General features: G+C 37.2%; 1 protein-coding gene across 1 annotated transcript; it reads right to left on the reverse strand.

The window, feature by feature from the left end:
• Positions 1-10,275: 10,275 nt before the first annotated feature.
• LOC149106342 (histamine H2 receptor-like) lies at positions 10,276-17,240 on the reverse strand. Its single transcript, XM_089298182.1, has 2 exons — positions 16,822-17,240; positions 10,276-14,052 (listed from the first exon to the last, which is right to left on the reverse strand). The coding sequence occupies exon 2, from the start codon at positions 14,049-14,051 to the stop codon at positions 12,996-12,998; it is 1,056 nt and encodes a 351-aa protein (XP_089154308.1). The 5' UTR covers position 14,052; positions 16,822-17,240; the 3' UTR covers positions 10,276-12,995.
• Between the last annotated feature and the right edge of the window lie 7,540 nt (positions 17,241-24,780).

Genomic DNA, 24,780 nt, shown 5'->3' on the forward strand with positions numbered 1-24,780 from the left:
GACACTCGCCACGTAGGGAGTTGTCCTGGTTAAGCGAGCCAAAGCGTCTATATCAAGAAAAGTTGTCCCGCTTGCCAGGGTTACCCTACCTGCCGAGGCGAGACAACTCGCCCACATGCGCACAAAAAGCAAAACTGACAGTTAATTTTCTCGCGTTTCCCTGGGTTAATGTTTTAAAATTTGGCTCAGTTGTAACCACACACAATTCTTATAAAATACATACTCTATTTTTGTTAAAATCTGTCAGAGCTAATCTAATATATTTAGAAGAATGACAAATTACAGAATATTGGAAAAACCGTGTGAACAACCTTGACTTTTACCAATTCACAATGACAGACAATATCATTTCCATGTGGTGGCAAAGTATTAAAAAGTTTCACCGAAGAAAAGTATAAATGTTAAGGAGTTTAGCCCGAAATGAGGGATATATCTGCCTGTCATTAGATGAGATGTTGCCATGGTACCGGCCTTAATCCAAAAATTGACAACCAAAAAATAATCTCTACAGGGAAAGCTTTAAGAGAAATTAACTAAGTCTCCTTTTCTAACCCGCGCTCTATAGGGAGGGTGTTCGTAAATACTCTAGGGAGCCACCTTAAGGTTTCTGCCGAGCGTAGAGCGAACACAAATGGCGCCGCATAATTGATTCAGGCAACGAGAATTGAACTTTTATCCCTGAAGTACATTATTTTCGTTCTGACTTCAGAACTGCTTGTTTCTTTATCATGCTCGAATGAGTTTTCGTCATATGACATCGTTTTGCATACTAAATCAGATGTAAAGGCGTTTCCTGTTCCACTTTTTTTAACAAACCGGCTACTGGAACAATACACTAAAAATCTAAATTGAAGGCGATAAAATCGTGCGGTTTCAAAATGGATTTAATAAAGTGGCAATTGAACTTCGGGTCGTGCAATTTTGGTCTGAAATCATACTTGTGATTTCAAATCGAACTCGCGCTGCGTGCTCGTTCGATTTTGAAATCACGCGTATGATTTCAGACCAAATTGCACGACCCGAAGTTCAATTACCATTATATATTCGCTTTGGTTTTGATATTTTAGTCGGTGAGTTTTTTTAAAAAAATATATTCATGTTTTGTTCAGCGGTTGAAAATCGCAGAAATTTTTAAGGTACTAATTTTAATTAACAAAAATATGAGAACTTTGGAAGTGTTTCGTTTCAAAATGTTACCCTAATCGCGTTAGAAAATTTTTACTATAGCTGGTTTTCACATGACGTCACTAAAATTCGAACTACAAAACTATTGATCTTCCTGAGATTTTACTTAAATGATGTATAAGAGCGGCTGAAAACTAATATTCATACAAAGTTCGCTCCGTATGGGTTCTTGGTTTTGTGATACACTACGCTTGAATTTCTAAGCTTTTGCGTGACGCGGCATTTACAAGACGGCCTAGAGAGCTGTCATGATGGTTAAAAAAGTGACTTATTTCGGGGAACTTGGCCATCTGAACAGATCATGTCCTAGAAAAAGTATTATTTAAATGTTTTAGAGTTCCTCGAGGGATAAATTCACGCTTTTGTAGCAAAACTCAGTGACCGATGTTTCTGTTTCCGGCCGCCATGTTGGTGCCCATACGGATGGGTACCAGTATGGCGTCTCCATACAAATCTCTATAAATTTGAGTAAAAAATTTCTCCGCATATCTCGCATAAGAAAAATTGCTGTGACCAGAATTTTGGCGAGAGTCTTTGCATATTTACCTTCTTTCATTTCCCAGATTCTGGACTTTATCTATAGACCGGCTTTGATTTTTATTTTGATCTATTTTGAATTGCGTGACACTGAAAACCAGCAACTGACGCCTACCCCCTTATTGTCACCGACGCATTTGGAAAAAGTTTTACAATGATATATAAATACTCTGGGGTAAAATGACAGAAGTTGCACAAAAAAAAAAAAAAAAAAATGCTAAAGCACGTTAAAACCACGTCAAACCACGTTAAAAGCTATTCTCATGTTCCATAGGTGTTAGATATTTAACGGCGAAAAATTGTAAAAGAAATCGACAAAAGGTTTAAAAACACTAGTGAAATTGTCGAGGCCGCGGTTGACGCCATGAACACCAAATATTTGATGCATTTACATAACAAACAAATTTTGGTGAGTTATGGATTAAAACTGACATAGAATGACTGAGTCAAACAATTGTTACCGTCAAATAACTCCAGATTCCTCAGAACGTAGATAAGTACTTGAATTATCACTAAAAATTTCTTGTTGTTGAATGTGATTCAAGAGAGGAGTCAAACTGAACTGCAGCCTTGCTCGATGGTTCGTTATGAAGGAATTAAGTTATGTAAACTCTGCGAGCACCGATGAAGTTATTTTGATAAAACGCACTTTACAAAACGAATTGTTTTAGTTATAATGTTGACATAAGGTTTAATAAAATTCGGTACCGACATCAGTTGATATTAACCCCTTTCCAGCAGTTCATGTCAAAACACTTTAAAATATATTTTTTGCAGCTTTCGTTTTTCAAAGTTTTAACTTTGAGGTAAGGTGATAATATCAAACCAGGAAATGTGTAATGTCGTTAAAAAATAACAATGACTGCCTACTTTCGAACATCTGCTTTCGGCAGTTTTTTTAAATACAATTAAAGAATGAGAAATTTTGTTTCCGATAAAATATTAAAGGAAGCAATAAAAAAACTTGAAAAACATAACGCAATGTAAAAAAAGATATGTTTTGATCACACTGTTGCGACTCCTGATGAATCTTTTTGCTTTTGCCTTTTCTGTCTGGAGTGGAGCAGAAAGTGTCCTTCCCAACTTGAAACTAATCAACAATTATTAAATGTCTGACTTTTCCAAGAAAATATCAGGAAACGTTCTTAATAAAAATAATTTGCAATCTGTTAAACTGAAAGTCAACAATATGACAGCAATATTTTTGCTTTGTTTTGCTTTTTCACGCTGCGCAAATAGTATGTTTGCACCGTTTATTTTTAAGGTATTGATGTTTACAAAGAGGCGGGCATTTTATGACAAGCCCACCTTTTAAGTTGCAAAGTTTTGTCAGGAATTGAACTTGAAAGAGGCGGGTTTTGCAGTCTTGATCGCATCGTAGATCGTGATATTCAGGCTCGATAAATGAACGTGAGCAACATTTTTACATGTCTTGAAGAACAATACGCTAAACAATTCACATCGGACTTAAGTGTAAAAGTCTTATCATATCACAACGTAATATTTGCGACAGACAGACGCGTCAATTAGGTCTGTTGGATTTAAGAAAGCATGATAGGTAATTGTTAGCTACATGGCGAGGATTCCAAATGACTCCAGAGTAGTTTGTTATGCGGTCCAGTTTCCAAACAGGGCAGTCAAATCAGTAGACCTCTTTGAAAAAAAAGAAAGTAATATTTATCTTTGTGATCAGAATTTCGTAATGAAACGTGAAAATGGGATTTGACAATACCAGAACACTTTGGTGGGCGTTAAAATATCACCAAACCCTTCCTGAAAGTCTGGACTCCTAAAACAGACAATTTTAACTTCTGCCTGGATCAGGTTTATGTGCAGTCAAGGCATAACTGCAACTGGACACTAACAATTTCGTGTGGGGTAAATGGGCCTCTTAGTTTACTGTATTAAATATCTAACAAGCAAACTGGTGATGGTTTAGGTACTGAAAAACACCAGGTGTTTTCTTATTACACGTCTGACACAGCTACATGCACGAATTAAAAGCACTAAATGCTTAGTATTTACGCTTTTTCTATAATAAGTTTGGGTTTCTATTTCTATCTACCGTTTTAATCTTTTAAAATGTCTTGGTTCCACGGAACAGCACACGATTAACCTCTATACGAACCTCGTCTAGTTATCCTTCTTTCTAAGAACATAGTTATAATTCTAAACAAAAATATATGATTTTTTAGAACCCTGAGTTTCTCGTTGTTAAGTAAATAGATATATTCATTAAAGAAAGGTATAGAAGGATACCCCCTTTCCACCTGGCTTTTCGATCGCCTTGGTATCCACCGCAGCCCTATACTCCGAGAAAGGCCCACCAACAAAGCGATTGGAATGTCTCAGTGCGGCCTAATTTGTAAACCCTCAAACATGACTGGAAATTGGTAGAAGCTAAGGGAGGTAGTCATCTCAAAATTACGTAACCTCAGTGATAGTTACTATAATTTTCTTCTCACCAAAAAGGATATTTCACTTACGTATCTTCAGCAGTAAACAGCTTCATTCGCGTCTGCATGACTGCCGACGCCGTTTGAGAACTCGTTTATTTTACGCCGTTATTAAACCCTTTCAATTTATTTGTTTATTATCATTTTTTCCCGCGTGTCCAAACAAAGATTGCCGAGAAAATAAATATCATTTTGCATATCCCACCTACATATGCAAACAACGATTTTAGCGATAACTTTTAGGCATGTCCATGTTTTACGTAAGACGTATCTATCATGAATTGATTGCTCTAGCAAATTCGACCGCTTGCTTTTAACTTGTGGTTCGTTATTTGCTATCCTTTCAAAGTCTTTCTGAGCTTATTGTTTTTTGCAAAAATAATTTAAGAGTAGTGAAAAAATTAGGCGTCTTTTACTTCTAACAAGCACACTCATCAGGTGACATCAGCCATGAGCGTGAAATGTAATTTGTGATGATCTTAAATTAGCATAAATTACTATTTTGCCGGCACGGACCAGAGGGCTGGGTACGGGTTTGAGGTGCGCAGTGTATAGTGGGATTTGAGTTTGTAATCGGTGACAGTTGGCGAGGTGAGACATTCTATGGCCAGCCTTTGCCGTGTTTAGGTTAAGTTTGGTTTTCTTTAATAATATCATCAGTTGTAATCCACTGTTGTACGTTTATTTAGTTCTCTTATTGCTATTATATCACTGTATAAAGCCTTAGGTTTATTATTCTACAGTACTGATGTTAACTAAGGATGCCCTAAAACCCCGAGGGTTGCACCACTGCCTTAGTCGGGGGTACACGTTCCCAATTTTCTCCACTTGCTGGTTTTAGGGTTTTCGTGTCCGGCTTTGGTGCACTTAGCAATTGTCTTTTTATTCATAGCTTGTATTATATGCTGAGATGGAATAAACGGGACGATGGCTTGGCTGGCCAACGCACCCAATTTAATCACTGTCTAGTGTGTCCGGATGTGTAGTGGGGGCAAAATAGAAGGATATTTTTTACCTCAAATTTTATATTTCAAAATCCAGCTTTTCTTTATGGTATGGGCTTTTAAACATCCCATCAACCAAATCGAATGTCTTACATATCGATCAGTTTCGGTTAAACTTTTCGACTTTGTCATGGTTGAAAACATTTTAAAAGCCGAGAGAGCGCATGCGGCAGCATGGCGTACGGACGCAACTTCTAACGCTCCGCCAAGTATGGGCGCTCATGTCAGTTCTCAAAGCGAGTAACAGTTAAATCAATTACCGATTGCTTATTTCAAGTTCAGGAAATGCAAAATATCTAATTTATGGCAAGTAAGAGAAACAAAAAAGAAAACAGAGAGGATCAAATTCTTCGACTCACAGCGAATCCGACACGATGAACGAAGAAGGAGTCCACGAAGACATCAAAAGCTCTATCGACTCTTTAATCAAAGCGATGGAAGCCGGCTTCGCCAGCTTACGTGCCGACTTCGACAAACTCAGACAGGAATTTAAACATGAGATTGAAGTGATGAAAAGCGAAGTGACATCGTTGAAAGAAAGTGGGTAAGAAAATCGAGAACAGATGCAGACCCATCATCGCCCGCTTTATCAGCCGTGAAGACAGGAACGAAATCTGGAGCAAAAGAGGTAAGATAAAGTATTCAGAAAACTACCCTGATGCCTACATTACCGAAGATTTCGCGAAGGCGATACAAGATGAAAGAAAAGTGTTAATCAAGGCGATGATGAAGGCAAGGGAAACTCAAGAGCATCCAAACGCGAAGGTAGTTGGACGATATCTTCTAATAAATAACGAAAAATACGATTATAAGAATATCCCAGCCTACTTAAATTAATTTCCTCCTTTCCCTCTTCTCTCTAAGTAACTATTATTTTTTTTAAAAAAAAAAAAGCGTATGCAAATTGATCGCAAAGACTAATGAGTTGACCCATCTACCTATTATTATGATTACGACAGTCAACTCTGCTGGGACTCAAACTGACAATGGAACCTTTTTACGTGTGCTTTTATGTGCTTTTTGCCGCCTTTTCTTGCATGTATTTCGTTTGTTTAAAAACACAAACATCATGTTCTGGTATAATAACCAAAATAACATTAGCTTACTTTTTCTGCATGGTTTTTCTTCCAATGTTTTCTCCTCTGTTTTGTTCACGGATCTTAAAATAGGTTCTCTTAATGTGAGAGGACTCGGGGAGAGACTAAAAAGACGGGAAATGTTTGATTGGCTCAGAAGGAAAAAGTTTTCAATTTACATGCTCCAAGAAGTACACTGCTCAGAAATAACAATCCCTGTATGGTCTGCTGAATGGGGATACAAAACAATTTTTAGCTGCTGCACCAGTGCTAAAGGAGGCGTCGCTATTCTATTCAATAACAACTTTGATTTTCAACTTGAACGAACATACGTGGATCCCAACGGCAGATTTGTTATCTGCGATATCACAACAGATGAAAAATGTGTAACCATAGCCACACTCTACGCGCCTAATGAGGACGAGCCTAATTTCTTTTCGAATTTTTTTGACCATCTAAATGATTTTGAGTGGGACGATGTAATAATTGGAAGGGACTTCAACTTGGTTTTGAACCTGAATGTAGATAAAAAGGGCGGAATCGCTAGAACACATGCAGAATCGGTTAAAACATTAAAAGAGCTTTGTGCCGAACTTGATTTAGTGGACGCATGGCGAATCCTAAACCCGGACAACCGCAGATATACGTGGCGGCGCAAACGCCCAGAAATTCAATGTCGTTTGGATTTCTTTCTTGTCACGCAAAATTTAATGTGTAATGTTAAATCTGCTAATATCGCCACTGGATACAAAACAGACCACTCTCTAATAGAAATCATGATCGCCGCTCACTCAAATGAAAGAGGCCCGAGTTTTTGGAAACTTAATACCTCGCTCCTATCAGAAATTGATTATATAAACCAAATACGAGCTACAATCAAAGATACTCAGGAAAGTTACAAAAATGATTGTTTCGTCAACGATGCCCTTATGTGGGAAATGACAAAACTAAAAATTAGAGAACAGTCTCTAAAATATTCAACAATTAAAAATGCAAAAATATCACGTTATGAAGAAGAACTTGAAAAGGAAATTAATAATTTGCAACGCTTAGTTGAATCCAACAATATTGAGGACGAGGATAAGAAAGACACTCTGCATGCTTTAGACGCAAAAAAATTAGAATTAGAAGAAATAATTTAACACCGAACAAAAGGTTCAATCTTGCGAGCTAGATGCCGATGGCACAATGAAGGTGAAAAGAATACAAAATACTTTTTAAACCTAGAAAAACGGCATTACAAACAAGGGACAATAAGCCAATTAAAATTAGATAATGAAAACTTTGTCAGTACAGACAAAGAAATTCTGAATGAGTGCGAAAACTTCTACAAACGCCTTTATAGTTCAAACAAGTGTTCTCAAAATGAACTGACAAATAGTGTCTTCTTCGGTTCGCAAACGGAGAAAAAACTAAACCTAACTGAACAAAAAGGCTGTGAAGGTTTACTAAAGAAAGCGGAATGTCTAAAAGCACTTAAGGATATGGAATGCAACAAGACCCCGGGCTCTGACGGTTTACAGGACGAATTTTACAAAGTCTTTTGGAATGATATCTCTGACCTTTTCTTAAATTCGATAAACTACGCTTATCGTATCGGTCAGCTTTCAGTAACTCAAAGGAGAGGTATTATAAAACTCATACCAAAAAAAGACGCAGAACTCAACTTAATAAAAAACTGGCGCCCGGTATCTCTTCTTAACTGCGATTACAAAATAGCAGCTAAAGCTATTGCTAACAGATTCAAACAGGTTATTCCAAATATTATTAGCCATGACCAAACCGGATTTCTTAAAGGCAGATTTATTGGAGAAAACATTCGACTCATCGATGGTATTATCAAGCATACAGCCGCGAAGAACATTCCAGGACTCCTACTCTTTCTCGACTTTGAAAAGGCTTTTGACACGGTAGAGTGGTCTTTTTTGCAAAAAACCTTACAACATTACAACTTTGGACAATCTGCTATAAACTGGATCAGGCTTTTTTATCATAACACAGAAAGCTGCATTCTCAACAATGGCTGGTCTAGCAATTTTTTCAAACTCGAAAGGGGGGTAAGACAAGGCTGCCCTCTGTCTCCGTATCTGTTTATTCTCGGTGTAGAAATATTAGCCGAAACAATAAGGAAAAATAAAAACATTAAGGACATAACAATAAGCGAACAAGAAGTAAAGATTAGTGCCCTGATAAAGAGTTTAAATGGGTAAAAGATAAGGTTAAGGCTCTAGGGGTATGGCTCTCCACCAACCCCGAAACCATCATAGAAGCTAATTACAGCGAAAAACTAAGCAAAATCAGAAATAGCTTAAGCTGCTGGGAGCTGCGTCGTTTAACTCTTCTAGGCAAAATTACAGTCCTAAAAAGTCTGATTGCCTCTCAACTGGTCTACATCTTGTCTCCTCTGCCGTCCAACCACAGTGCTATTGCAGAAATAAATAACATTTTCTTCAATTTTCTATGGGGTGGCAAGGGGGACAAGATAAAGCGCGACATAATGATCAACGACCACGAGAATGGAGGGCTAAAGATGATTGATATCAAACTTTTTAACAAAGCCCTTAAATCAAGTTGGGTAAAAAAATATCTAGATCCGGAAAATCAAGGTAAATGGAAATTTTTGCTTGATTCTGAATTACGAAGTCTCGGTGGTGTCGAATTTTTTCGTGCCAACCTCAAGAAGCAAGATCTGTTAAAAATTATCAAAACAACAGACACCTTTACTTCAGAAATACTCCACATCTGGGCAGAAATCTCACTTGAAACTAGTATCTCCTCTATCGATCAGCTAAAGGCGCAAAGTCTATGGCATAACTCCCTTATACGTGTTGGTAACAAACCTAAATACTATCGTTCATGGTCTGTAAAGGGAGTTAAAAAAGTGGGCCATTTGATGAATGATGCGAACAGTTTCCTATCTTTTTCTGATTTTACAGAACTCTACAACATAAAAACAAACTTTCTTACTTTTCAAGGCATGTTATCAGCGGTTAAGACCTTATAAAAAAGCAGTGAAGCCAACTTCAACAACTGCAACGCTGCTTACGAATCTGTTTTTGATACCTTCCAAAAGTCGACAAAACCAAACAGACTAACGTATAAAATCCTTAAGAGCAAAAAACAAAAAAACCCAGTTGAGGTCCAAAGAAAGTGGGTCACAAAATGCATGCCTGAAACACCAGACGATATCGACTGGAAGGCAGTTTACAAAACACCCTTTCTATGCACAAAAATCTCTAAATTGATCGTGTTCTAATTTAAGCTACTACACAGAAGACTAGCGACCAACATTTTTCTTACCAAAATAAATCTCAAGGATAACGAGCAGTGTACTTTTTGTAAAAAGGATAAAGAGACTCTCATCCACTTATTTTGGACTTGTGATATATCCTACTTTCTTTGGCAAGAATTTAAACAATGGTTAATTAATCGTGGAGAACTTTCGGAAACTTTTAATCTGTCGCCATACATCGTACTAGTGCTTAAGCCAAACGATAGCAAAAAACTAAACTTCTTTTTCTTGGTCGCTAGATATTTTGTATGGATATGCAAAACACGCAACACCTCTCCGGAGATAAAAAGCTTTCCCCTCTTCCTCTCACATTACAATACAGGGATCCCCTCCCCTTAACTCTTTTATGGAAAAAACCATGCTAAAATCACTACACGTATCTGCTTTATATTTTCTTTAACTTAGTTTAAGGATATTTCGATGTTTGTCTTTATTGTCTTTTTTTTCCTCCTGTATATAATTATTTAAACATAATAGTTATTGTATTATAAAAGTCTTGTAAGTCCTGTAGGTATTGTGTCTTTGTAAGTATTGTAAATGTTATACAATATCAATAAAAAAAAAAAAAAAAAAAAAAAAACATTTTAAAAGCCGTTAGCGTAGACCTTGCAAGTAATGACAATGGAAAAATAATTCTTTGCATTTGAGCCAATCTTGTCTAAATATCATAGATCTAATAGGCATACTATTAAGCTTAAAATCATAAATTTCATGTCTTAAAATCGTTTTTAATTTTATTGGGTGAAGCATCTGGATTGACATATTATTCAAATCCACGATATACAATTTGTTGCTTCTTACTAAATGTACAGAATGTTACCCAATACTATATTTTATCTATTTTTTATCGCCTCCAGTTACTTGTGTTCCCATCCGTTCCGAAGAAGAAAAGTGATCTATTCCTCTTTTTAATTCAATTTAATTGTCGATATAAAGAAACATGTATATTGCGCACACAACTTTAGACAAAGTATACCCAGAGGTCCGCGTCACGGTGATTTTTCCACTATTGGAGTCACGCATGTTTCAAAATAATCTAGGTTAGCGTCTCCTTATCACTCAGTGCTGAAAATCAATATCAGATTAACTCGAATCGATATCATGCCCCTTGGTGGAATAATGGCACACAAAAATGAAATTGCGGGTTTTGTTCGATTTGGTTCTATAACCGGAGAAAAGGGTGAAAATATAAACCATGATAAAGCCTACCTTTTCAACTTTTTGGCTGAAATAAATCCTGACACTAATTTTTCGAAGAATCAATGGATCGTTTTAACTTTAACTCCGCAATACTAGTAGACGTGATAAGTAACTTTTACCTCCTTTTGGCAGTTTGCTGCACAACCATCCGCAACGGCCAATACCTGCTGTTAGAGTAAACCTCGCTTGGTCGGGAAACTAGATGAGACATTCACTTGTATAACGCCCAGATAAAATTCCCTAATGGATTTATCAACTACAGAAAATTAATTATTGACACTGGCCTATCTGTAAACGTGTTCTCGGGAACGATCACCGAGCAATTTGATGGCGCTCAATGGCGCCAATAATTTACATGACAAATGTCAAAGTAAATAAAACTCATATTTATTCGGGACGGACTTCACCTTTTGGACGCGATCACGCATCTTTTAATATCTTCTTACCTTTCTTTGTTATAACTCGGAAAAAAAAATTGTTATTGATTTTATGTCCGGATTTAATTTTAACTTTATGTATTGTAAACGAATAGCTTTCCTGTTGTTCGTAATGCCCGTTTTATAACATCCGATATCACGATTGAAAAGTTAAATATCGTGCTCACCAGAGGTTTGTTCTAGAACACATGATAACGGACTCGCTAGAGAAATATGATACATGCTTCCAACAGGTGAAACATACGCATATTCATTACGTGTTCTTGAATTCGTTTGTAAATGCCGACATTTCTTCTTTCTACCAAACTCCAAACTCTCAATTTTGGAGATATTGAGACTTTAAATTCATTAAAGCTATCCTTTGCCGATTAAATTTTTAAACTTTCGTTCTTTTATCATCAATATTGAAGCCTTCGTTTACGGAATTAACAGAAGAAACTGATCCTGTGAAAAACTTATCTTCAGTTCAAATTGGCTTTAATACCATCAAGCAGTGAACTTAAACTGCACTCCTTACATTCCTGTTGTTTATCTTTCTATAAATCTTGCGAAATAGAGGCGGACATTCATTTGTAACCATGGATATCTTCCTTTATCGATTTTCCGAAGAGCTTTAATCTAACTCATTTTTCTGTCACTGATTCCAGAAAAAAGGCAATGCAATGTTAGGAGTTAATACTCCAAAATTGGACTGATTATAGATAATCAGTACGTTGTTAAGGTCTCTGTTTTTCCGCTCTTTTTTCATTACGAAGGGCGCATTTCTGCAAAGCGCGTAATTTGTTTATTTTTATTTCACCTAATAAATCGATTTCAACTGACGCACGAATTGGTATTGGCTTTACGTGCCTAAAGTAAAATCAAGAAAATTTATCAACAGTTTACGAAGGCTGGAACGGCGAACGAGATTCAAATTTATCACCAGATCTGCGGAAGCCGTTGAATTCCTGTTCTGACTTCTTTGTGCACGTAAAGCCAGTTAAATTGATTACCACAGCAACTTGCATAAATTTATCCATCAGTTGAAATATTAACTCTTTTTAATCCATAATACTGATACCGAATTAAGTAGGGTTCTAAACTCAACGGGTTTAAAAAGATTCTAAGATTGTCGGAGGTCTAGCAATAACGATTTGATTTTTTCAGCAATAACAACGAACATGCAGCAATTATTTTTCACACTAGCTTGAGAAATCTAGTTATTAAGGCTAAATTACTCACAATAGTAAGGAGCAGGCGTTCGTCGTAACAATTACTAATTAATCAAAATAATTTTCAAAGCAATGTGATGTGGATGCTGAGGGAAACGCAGCCAGTCAGAGTAATTTTCTCTCTGTTAAGAAAAATGGGGCTTAATTAAACATTGTGAACAGTTTATTTTTATTTATCATAATCCTCAACACTGATTTTGAGTACGTTTTTTGGATCTTCGAGTAAAAGTTTGGCACGCTTATCTTCTTGATTCCCTCGCTTTTGCTGTATGTTTACAAGCATTTAGATGAATTTTAATGTTCCTGTCAAACTCTACGTAGTTGAGTTTATTGTGACGATATAAGATGTTTTGTAGTTTCCGGGATGCAATGACCTATTATTCCCTGTAGTTTTGCGCAAGAAAGCTTACCAAATGTGCTGTTTTAAGCAATTTTTCCCGACAGAACTTTCATTTCCGGCGAAAAATTTTTAACTAAGCGGCCCACTCCTCCCTCGTTCTCCATATACGGTCAAACACTTTAACACAGGTATGACTACTATATCTAAACAATGCTGTCTTTGCTGTCGCTAGTTTTGATAATGTTTACTTTTTCTTGTCACGGTGTCGTAGAACACTGCAACTTCGTTTGATCGTCGTTGCCCCGTCGTGAAATGTAACTGTTGAAATAACTGGAGAGCGAGTCAGAAAAGCTTCGCTTCTTTCGAATGCAAATTTTCAGGAACACGCTTCTAAACTCACGACTTCTCCAGCAATAAATTAATGGATTCACAAAGGACGATGTAAAAGTCAGGATCTTTACCAAAGCATTGACAAGGCTTTGCTTCGAACGGAACGATTCAGAGAAACATTGCGGACAAGTTTTTTGTAAAAAGTAGTAAAAGCAGGATGGAAACCAACAGGCCACAAAGACGCCAATCACAATCATGATGGTGATATTTGCTCGGTGTTCCTTGTAATCTTTGCGAGAATGTTCGCTGTTGTGTGATACGTTTTTCCTATTACTTGATATTTTCTTGATGTGCGACTGGGCCGTGATGTACATGTAGGTATAGCAGATCACGATCACAAGAAACGGAACTATGACGTTGGATATAATGACCATGATGCTCCACCAGTGGGTCGGGCTGTAGTTGCACTCCTGATAAGGTTCGTTTGATTCCCATGGGACAAAAGGAAGGGAAGAAACCATCAGGGCGTCCATCCAGGCGAACAATAGCGCCAGAGCGACTCGACGACGAGTGACAATGGTAACATGGTTCAGCGGATTTCTGATGGCGATCAGGCGCTCTACACTGATGACAGACAAACTCAGAATAGAGGCGTAACCCGTGAGAAAGTAGGAAGAGCGAAATATGTCGCACACGATCGTCTGCATTGGTTCCTCCCATGTGAACTTTTTAGAGATATAGCTCGGCATGGCGACCAGGCCTGCCAAAGAGTCAGCGATTGCTAGGCTGAAGATTGACATGTAGGTTACATGACGCAAAGCTGGATGGTTATAGATTGCGAAGCATACTATGCTGTTACCAAGGACTGTGCCAAATGAAAGACACGCCAGAGTAACTACTAGAGGAGTTCTTGGTATCTCTGAGTATTCGGTGTCTGGTGAAAGATCAGGCAGTGGACTGTCTGTGCTGTTCGACATCTGCATTCTGATAAAAACAAAAATAGAAGTGGCGATTGAGTGGTTTTAAAATACCAAAATACGGTTAAAACTCAATTCCACGGGCTCGATGAGACCCATGAAGAACTGTGGACTTCGGTTGCCCAAAAGTGCTAGCTTTTCTACTCCAAGAAAAGGTAGTAATTATAAAGATGACATGTTGATCAAGTACGGCACTTAGTTAATTTGCCTTTCTTCCAGTTATTAAACTATAACTCAAGGCCTTACGCTGTTCGTGTTGCTGATAACCTAAAACATAAATAGCAGCTACAATAATCAATAGGGAAGAACTGGATACTTGACAACTTAACACCCAATTCGCTGAAGAGGGCACTTGTGAAAAATATTTTCAAACTAAGTTAATGGGGTTATCTTATCTTATATTTGTCAAAATTTATGGTTGAAAGGAAGGCTAAAAGTGACATCAGTATTATGAAATGAGCATTACAAAAGTGCGAACTTAAGAAATGATTAAAAACAAATCCGTTTCCGCTCGTTGTTTTTGTTATTTATTCTGGGTGTCTTACGACCTTGGACTTTTGCTTTTCCATATACGATATATCAATTGACCGGCTGCAGTTACCCAAAAGATATTTATTTATTTATTCCATCTGATGACATATGATATTCATTCATCCACTCATAAAGATGTTTTCACCAGACTACAATTTAGTTTCAGTGGAGATAAAAAAGCATTTAAAGCTACCCTAGAAGTGAAGTTGGCAGTACGAGTTTCTTTCTCCCTCCTTGATCTGTTCATGTTACAGCTGAACAAAAGTCATCGGGACGTAATGGATTGCGCGGCTCAGAAGTAAGGTGTCCAAAGGCAGACCGCGAAGTTGACTGTCTAACGCTGATACGAGTTAAGCGTAACCACGGCCCGAACCTCACAAGTACGAGACTAAAGCGTTTTGACAAAGAAATTACCGAGATCCATATGAAGTGTTGCTCTGACCTCCTCAGCTCAGCATGCGTGATAACTCGCTTGCATTAATAAGAGGACTATCAATTTCAACTGAACTGATTGAAATACCTTTGAAAATACCTTTGCGACAGTTGATAAGTGTCAACAACTTGTAACTGATCGTGCTTAGTTGTCTTAGTTCAGCTTCGACAACAAGGCACAGAGTCAAGGAGGAGTCAAGTTAACATAGACAACCAATTCGACTTTGATTCATTGTTTGCTGAAATAAAATCTAATGCTCGCTAAACTATCTACGCCGGCTCGAAATAAAAATGTGCAATTAAAGTTATCTTCATGACAACTGAAGGCGGCAATGTTAACGTCAGATTAAGTTTACAGAATGTATTTCCGCAGGAAGGGCTTCAGTGTTCGTAAAATTACCCGCAAATAGCGAAGAGGAGTAGCCTGTGGTTTTCATTACTAAGCTATTAAAGAATAAATGAAGCAGAGCTCCAAACCAAAAAGTTAAAAAAACAAAAAACAAAAACGAAGTGATGTCCACGAAACTACTACTACTACTACTACTACTTCTTCTTCTTCTTCTTCTTCTTCTTCTTCTTCTTCTTGGGGATACTTGTACCAAATGTTCGGTTAAAACTTTCCGTCGATTATTTTGGTTGTTTTCATTTTGTTTCATTTCTCCAATTTTGCACGACTTCACAATTTAGGCCAGAGATTTGCTTACTTCTACAATACGAATAGAATCTTTCCAGTTCAGTTCTATACTGGAAAACGTCACTAGACACTACATAATTAGCCGTTGTCGGGATGCAATCTTTATATTTATTTTTCCTCCACGTGTGTTAAAATGTTATGTTAACAGTAGCTCTCATCTAGGTTACTAAACTCCCGGGTTAAACTGTACAGGTATTTAACTCCTTCGTTTGAAATACGTTGGGTCCTGAGGCTTGGTCGAAAACAGGAACTTGTCGTTACTCTTATGAAAGAGAATGATCCAATACGATACAGCACAACATTTCAAATAATTAACCAACTGGCCTCAGCTTACAAATGGTAACGTAGGAATCGGCTTTTCTTGCGATTCTCCGATATCTTCCATTAACGCAAACACTAGTATTACTTTATAGCATTGTTAGTCAAAGAACGAGGAATGGAATAAATGTTTTGATTAAATCGTCCAAATTTGCAGCAGGCATCAATTTTTAAGCTACAGCTGGCGACCAGATTGATGGCAATAGGGAGCGAGTTGATAATTGTTGCAGCTTGTTGCGTGCGAAAACAATTTACCACACTATAGTCTTTCTAAAAATAGATATTATTCACTTAAATTGGCAATGTTGCTTTTAATATACACGGATACACAGTTTGCGCCATTAAAAGGAGTGAATTCATTTGACTGAAAAAGCCATATCAAACGATTTAAGTGTTAAAGTTGAGTTCTTAAACATCAACATCGTCATTTGAATATAAATGATATTAAGAAGATCCTCCACTGGTCGTAAACAAATGGGTGTTAAAAATTAAATTTGATTTCAACATTTCTAAAGTACCCAGTTAGGAAACGTACAGCCGGTATTACTGGCGTTTGCTGAACCGTAATCCTTGATCAGTACATAAGTTCCACACGGACGCAGTCCTTTTTGGCTAATATTTCAGGATCGAGATTGATCAGGATACAGCAACCCACGCTCATAAACAAACATTACACTTATGATTACTAGTGAACTGACTGATTCTCTTCGTCTACTGTGGTCTAAAATGAATTTCACCATAAATTAGTTTTTTGAACTAAAACTATTTAACAAACAGGCATTGCTTTAAACTGAATCTCACCAAAGTGCACGTCGCCACGACTCAGTCAGCGAAATCTCTCTTGTATTATGCAGTCGGGCACACGGTCAACTTGTCCTTTACGCAAAGTGTGATTTCTCTTCCGAGTGTTAAGCTGGTTAGATGTTTTTAGATCTTTTGCCACATCCGATCTTACTGCTTGGTCGCAGTCTATGTACAGCAGGAATCTCTCTCAAGATTCTTCTAGTAAAAATCGGAAGCTGACCCTTGTACGTGGAACGTTATCGACAAGGCATGCATCGGGTAAAATACTTAGAGATTGATTACCTTGCAGAAGTCATTAGCGGTTTGTTATCGGCTGATGAAATACCAGAGAAAAAAATGCTTGTCGTGTTCTTGCATAAGCTTATTACAAAACGATTGTTGTGTCAATTGGCACATTTTGTTCTTTTAGCTTAGTCGCTGACTATTTAAAAGCTCTGTAATTTAAAAGCTATGTTATGTAGGTGTAAAAACAAATCAAAGCTATTGTCTTTCAGATAATGCGCGGTCAAAACATTTTCTTAACTTGCACCTATAACAAATGAATATATCGCTGACCTCTATAGTTTTAAATATGCAGTTTAATCGGATTATAATTAAGCGACGTCTGGAATAGCTTGTTTCTTTAACCTAATCGTAGTCTTCTTTGACTGTCTGAGAATGTTCTGGAAAGTTGTGCAGGGCGGGTTTATTTGAAATCATTTAACGAGAATCAAGGTCTAATAAAAATTTATAGGAAAGGTTATTTGGTGCTAGAATTAACAAATGGTAAACGCCATAGCCTGCACTATTGAGTTATGGATGCACGCGGGAGGTTGCTAAGCCCTCAAGAAGTTAGAGTCCCACGAGGCGATAGCCGAGTGCGACTCTAGCTTCTTGAGTGCTTAGCAAACCTCCCAAGTGCATCCATAACTCAATAGTGTACGCTATGGCGTTTACCAATTGTTTTATAACACAACATTGAGACATTGGAACAACAGAAGTCCTTTTATTGAGCTACATCACAAAAAAAGGTTCGTGTAGTCTTACATGACAAGAAAAAGCAAGCGCGCGAAAATTCATTCATGGCAACCGACTGCACACCGGTAACTCGATAAAGTTTCATCTTCAGACAACTGTGAAGACAGTTTCGCATTTCTGGCAGAAGAACGTCGGTCATTACTTTGGAAACAATGTCTGTCAAAAGATTTGCTTTGTAAACATTAGGACACACGTCAGCAGGGTACACCCATGGGCAAATAGTAGACGCTAAATTAACCAATCAGAGCGCGCGCTTTGCTTTAGTTATGTTATAAAACTCGATTTGCTTCTACTAAAGAATTCCTTTAATATTCCTTGAATTCTTATAATCATGGCTTCTCATTTTCCGTCTACGTGCATACACACATACAATTTTTTTTTAAAAATATATCCTTTTTTTTTCGTTAAATTCAATGCTCTTTAATTTGGTAAAATCCAAGGAATAACATTGACGGGTTTAAACACATCTTGCCTACCAAATCCTGTCCCCATTTTGTATGTACTTTATTTTCATTCCCATACCATAGTTTTGGTTTCAATCGACATGTTTTAAACAAAATGATTCTGGTTTCTTTCTATGGTTCTTTAATTAAGGTTTATCATGATTCTTTCCTTTCTAGTTGATTCTTTAATTAGTCTAGAATTGATCGGGAGGAGCGGGAAAGCGGCGGGGGTAGATGGTATTGTCAAATCGGGAACTTAACCTAAGATCCTCTTAAAAATTTTTTAGATATTTTTTTTTTTCACGAGAAACTCAGAAACGCTTTAGCGCGGAAGTATTGGTTTATATGTCCTCGAGGTGTAAGTATCGGCTCAGCTAAAAGGCAAGTCAACAACCAGCGCTTGCCGCGTGGAATTTTGAAATCTTAGTAATTGAAGGTTATCTTATTTATCAATGGCCTTATCTGTATCCTCAACGTAAGGTTCATATCTGTGTACATGGCCATGGGTACGTAGTGTGCTTCCGTTGGAGGTAAAACGTAGCTCAGATTGCCTGAACTTAGCAGCTAACCTCATTGCCATGTTATACATTTGAAGGTATCTTGAAATTTCTTAGTAACGAGTAAATTTCTGTTTACATTCTTATGCTCTTAGATGCAGGTTCTTAGCTTGCGCCAGTGAATCAAACAATTATATTATAATCATAATATTAGAGGTCCACAAGGCTAGAAAAACTGGAGAAACTGTTGAAATTGTTCTTTTTCATGCAAACCTTGTACAGGAAAATCAATAGCCATTAAATGTAACGTGCATGTTTTCGCTTATCTTCATGATATCAGGGCATCCTGCCTCGTAATTTCTGCTCGCCAGGACAGATTTAATTTCGATCTTTTGCATACTGATTTATCATCCCGTCGAATATAATTCGTCGTTCGCCGCCTTCTTTTCACTCTCAGAATTTGAAATTTGATGATTCGGCCAAATGTAATTGAATATGCACTTACAAAAACAAAAACAGACAAAACAAGTCAAAGTGACATAATAAAAGCTGATTCACTGCGCATCGTAAAAAATACACGGCTTGGTTTGAAGTGCACACTGTAAATATACATGAAAAGAGAAAATGGTTAAATTAACCACAAAAACACAAAGACTTTAAAACACCCCCTTTTAGGTTACGAGCAACTGTGTGTTGCCCTCAATATTCAGACTATTCAAAAGTTTATCTTCACGGTAGAAAAATTTCAAGGTAATGATCCAGAACACCTCTGTGTTCTCAGTGGTTGTTACAACAAAAAGTAAAGTTATGTGTATTTTTCCACAGAACCTCCTGTGAAACATCTTAAACGCAGGGTCAGACTCTCAATACGGTTGAGAGCCAAGTTAGCTCTATAAGAATTTTGCAAGATGTGCATTAGGTTCTCCGGCAACAACGAAAACCACTACTAGAGGACAAAAACGGGAAGATATTAAATCAGTCACTATTTCGGGCCACATCCTCACCCCAGCACTGTGGCAATGAAATCTTTCAGCCAGGGAGGCTGGAATTGTCTGCTTAAAAAACATCAACTGCTTATACGGAAGACAGGAGAATGTCCAAGGATTCATTCTCGAGTGAAAGCCATAACTACTTCGATACCTCACACCTCTTAATAGTCAGAGATAATAAAATATAGGAACTGTTTACCTGGTGAATGTGAAGGAAAAGCTTAGTTTCGGCCGAAAAGGAATAGAATGGCTAGATATTCTGATCAGATGTCGTTGAGCAAAACCAGTAACGCTTGCTTGACTGAGAGGTTTTCTCAAAAGCGATGTAATCTCTACATTAGTCAGAGCAAGAAAGAGGGAGATGATGCTTGGCCTAACAGGTCTATAAACCGCACTGGTCAGTACGCCGATGATTTTGATTGGCTGTTTTTTGACATTACAAACTACCGCAGTACAAACATATGCTTAGAAGCTACAAAAGGCACAATTTTGATATCCACATAAATTTCACCATGACAAAACATGATCATGGCTAATACAACAGGTTAAATCATTTTTTAGTCTAAGACAAAGCAACAATGTATTAACTGGTTGTTGGCCACAAATCCTACCACAAGCTAATCAAAGTTTACCAACAATTAAATGGTTAACCGTGTTTTTAAAACAACAACAACTACAACAACAACAATAATAATAATAATAATAATAATAATAATAATAATAAATTAATGCTTACTCGGCGACGATTAGCCACGAAATATAAAATCCAGTGAAATATTATTTCTAGCCACACTGGGTTTTTGTTTCGCCAAAATAGGAGTCACTCGATCGTGCCAGGCAAATAACTGTATAGAAATTTCACATTTCAACATAAAGAGTTAAGTTTTTCCTTCAATTTTTTCCGGCTTTAGCTTCTCTATCAGAAGTTCTTTGAAAAACTTGTAGCTGTGTTCCATGATTATGAAAAGATCAGGAATATAAGCAAGGCATAAAGAGACGCTGTGTGTGCAAAGAGCATTCCCGAGAGAAGATCTAGATTGCAAGGCAGGTAGTCAAATGATAACAAAATACTAAGAAATAATAATAAGTACTGAACTGCGTTGACTAGTCACTAAAAACGATACATTTTGTTATCATGCATATGAAAACGAGATGATAAAAGCAAAGTGCTAAGGTCTATAACAGAAAGTATCTGAGATGATTTGAAATTTTATTTCAAGAAAATTTTCTTTGCGTAAAATATCGAACTCAAAAATATTCAAAAACAAACTCGCCGCTATTTACCAAGTCGTATGCCCTACCCACGATGCTAGCAAAGAGTCACAGAAATCTATGTTTACACGCTGCAGCTTGATGTGTTAGAAATACATTGTCACGCAAAGAAAACAGCGGGAAAACTGCCCCAGTCTCCATGGGTCTCCTTGAGCTACTGTTTTTTTTTTATCTCATCCCAAGAAGCACCCATGTCTTAGGCGGCGCCCCCTTGAGACAGGCGAACGTCATATTTATGAAAATTTATGCACACCTCGGTCCTCGATAAATTAATAATTCTTTAAATCAATTTCAGCCTCATGCAGTTGTTGTTTAAGATTCATAACGACATCCGGTACAAGGAGACCGACAAATGGCCGTACTTTATCCATGCCTTTTGGTCATCAGTTTCTCGTCCAGAGGAGCGCCGAGTTTCTGCCCTTTTTCTCCCCGATTGTTCGTCGAAACCTTCCTCAGGGCATGTATATCATAATTATCATAATTATCCGGATGCCAAAGTAACATTGGCGTGCCATGTATAATTTCTTTAGTTTTTAATTTAAGCAACAGTAAAACTGAGAACTTTATCAGTTGGAAGGTTGGAGACATGTTTTTCTATAGTTGACATTTTCAGTTAGTTTCATTTCATTTTCGCCTGAGGCAGAAATAAAAACGAGTGAAATATGAAAACAAGAATTAATGTTGGCCGCGCGTTAGCAGCTCTGTTAAATCTGTAGTGTCTTGAGTATAATCCACGTCAAAGGTGTTTTGGATCACTTCACCCTTTTCTTTTCTTCAGTTTCAAATTAACACTTGATTGTATATTATTAAGAGGCCAAAGAACTCTTGAATTGAAGGGCACTCTGTGGGTCCGCACTCATCATAAGTGGTTTTATTATTGTTATACATCTGTGCATGCACGAAAGAGACGATAGACGTAACAAAAACCGACATTCATAAATAATCAAAGAGTAAAAAAGGTTTATTAGTTATATGGATTCGCAAGCAAAAAAAAGTGTCTCTCCCGGAAAGGCATCTTCCGCCGGATGCGGGACTCTGATGGTCCAAATTAATGCTTCGATTTGTTACGAGTCCACCCTAATTACACATCGACGGTGCCAACAAGTGTTACCCTTGTTGCGGCCGTGACTGTGTAAGATGGATCCATTTATCTTTTCCACCGTCAGATTCAAGTTCTGAGTAAATACCGCGCCTTTTTCACTCGGGTTTTAGGTTTTAGCAAGAAATGGCGTTTTACTCTTTTTTTGCTCTTTTCCTTTATCATTTGGAAGACTGCAGACAAGTGTTTCGACTGTTGAAATTTTCAGATTTTTTCATTTCATTTTCGTCTAAGGCAATAATATGAACCTGTAAAATATCATAATGGAAATTACGTTTAATGTTAGACTCCAGCTTCGTCTTGTAAGCTATGGCTGTCTGAAAGGCGTGTGTGTATATTTAGCTTGTTTTTAAGACTCTTAAAAAGGCAGAAGAAACCAAAGCGACGAGTGATGGATATTTTCACGAAACTATTAATTTTGATTTTGACTAGCAAAGCGTTTTTGATGTATTTGTCTTGGAATGATTGTTGAAAACAGCATGTCACTGGCAGAATGGTGTTCGAACAGACCGTTGTTTTAATAAATAACTAGGAGGACTCATTGATACTAGCATAGCTTGAATATTTAGATTTTTAAAAAAGTCTTAAAACTGAGAATAAACCAAAAGCATCGAGTAAGGGATATTTCAACTTAAATATTGATTCTGAGTTTGACTAGGAAAGTAATTTTGATGTGTTTGTTACTTAGGGCGTATGTCCGGAAATGAATGTTGAAAACGCGATGTTACTGACAGGATGATTTTCGAACAGATTGTTTTTAAAGAAAGACTTGAGGACTCATTAATACTAGTGGAGCTTGTTGGCGATATTAAAATTTAAACTTTTTGACACTCCTCCGAAATTGAGCAGAATGTCCAAGATAGTTGAATAATCTGTGATTACACCTGTGGTCTAGTCCCACTAAGATGTCATCTGAAATCGAAAATGAAAAGGTCTGGATGCTTTGCCGATTGGCAAATGAATTTCAAGCTGGCAAGCTTTGAGTGATCTTCCGACTGACGTACATAACTTACGGCTCATCACATTCATGAAAAAAGGCCAAACTTGGTCGGGAAACGAGAAAAATTATTTTGGAAATATTGCGATATTTTAAGATGTGTTATGAGCAGCTTCAGCTTCAGCTTCAGAGTTCTCTTTTCTCACCCAAAGACACAAATTTTGACAAGAGGGTTTTCTGATGTGATGGTTGTCTCAGCTCTTTACATACTTCCAAGTCTCTGGTTTAAAACAAGAGTTTAAAATATTTTTACATGCAAACTAAGACTTTTAACTACCTTTAACTCCGTTTTCATCATCGGAGGTGGTGGAAAAAGCTATGAAAACACTCGCCTGTCGTCTCGTGTTCTCGTTCTCCCGAATTTCCACTCGTGTTTCTAAAACTTGATAGAAACACGGTACACGTTTTCTATATAATTACTAATAGTAAACACTGTAGGTAGTCGCTCAAGAATTGGAGCAGAACGTCAAAGATCGCCAAAGAGGCAATCATTTCTTGTACTTGTGTTTCCCATAAAAAAACAATAGAAACTTTCTGTTAAAATGTGTTTTTGGCTTGTAAACAAAGTATCATCTTACCTCGTGGTATAGTCAAGTTGGTATATTGAAGTTCAGTCAGCTCGCAGTAGCCTTCAACACAGCGTTAATGTATAACCTCACCGTAGCCTGTTGATAAAACCAGTCGAGTAGTGAATTATCACTATGTTCAGCAATTTAAATCATGATCAGATATGTAAATACTACGTCTATTATCATGGTAATTTAAAATTGATGCCACAGGCGGAGTATGAGAAAGAAGAACCGCGGAAAATTCAATAATGTTTACGACTCAAAAGACACACACGCAGACCATCTGGTTAGCGCCAGCAGGAGATATGTAGCCCATGTTTTATTGTAGGAAGACACCCTTTTTTATATTTGTATCATTGACAACCTAAACTGATCTAGATAATAACAAGATTATGCGGAACTGGAAAAGAGAGTAATTCATGACTTCGCGTAGATATCAATTTCCCTGCTGGCATTTTAAGATCGATATCCCACGCAATTAACTGTTCTGTGTGTCTTCAAAAAGACATGTGTTGTTTTGCTTTTGATGTAAAAATTCTAATGAAGGTTTTTAATCGAGTTTTGGAATAATTATAATTATTTGCGGAAGATTTTCCCGAAGGACAACAAATTTCAAGTCATTCAAAACTTTCCCAGAGTTTTTTTTTGCGGTGAAAAAGTGACGCCATCGATAGCCTGACTTACGAAATACATCGTATCTTTTGCTGTGTGCTGAAACGATATCAAATAACCCGCAGCGCGCAAAGTCCATTACATACGTTGTATTAAATGGTTAGATAATGCAATGCCGAATTATGCCACTGAAATCTTTAAGACTATGCAAAGAGTCCAAAGTCGCTTAGGCCAGTGATATTTTGAATCCTTTTGAAACAAGAGGCTCCAAGTAGCCTATACTCATGCGCAAGAGAATACAAGTCGTATAAAATAGATACGCAATGCGTACTTAGTCAGACAAGCAATTTGAAAACGTTTGCCATCTGACAACTAGAAATGATATGGGAGAAATGCTAATTTGAAAAAAGTGCATCATAGATCTGAGATATGGAAAATTAAGAGCAGGAGAGAAGATAAAT

This window comes from Orbicella faveolata, unplaced genomic scaffold (assembly GCF_042242905.1).
Source record: "Orbicella faveolata isolate gen_17 unplaced genomic scaffold, um_ofav_v1 contig_3, whole genome shotgun sequence".
Classification (NCBI taxonomy): domain Eukaryota; kingdom Metazoa; phylum Cnidaria; class Anthozoa; order Scleractinia; family Merulinidae; genus Orbicella; species Orbicella faveolata.

Excerpts from the sequence above, each read along its gene's own strand:
- LOC149106342 (XM_089298182.1), bottom strand. The coding sequence starts at position 14,051 with ATGCAGATGTCGAACAGCACAGACAGTCCACTGCCTGATCTTTCACCA.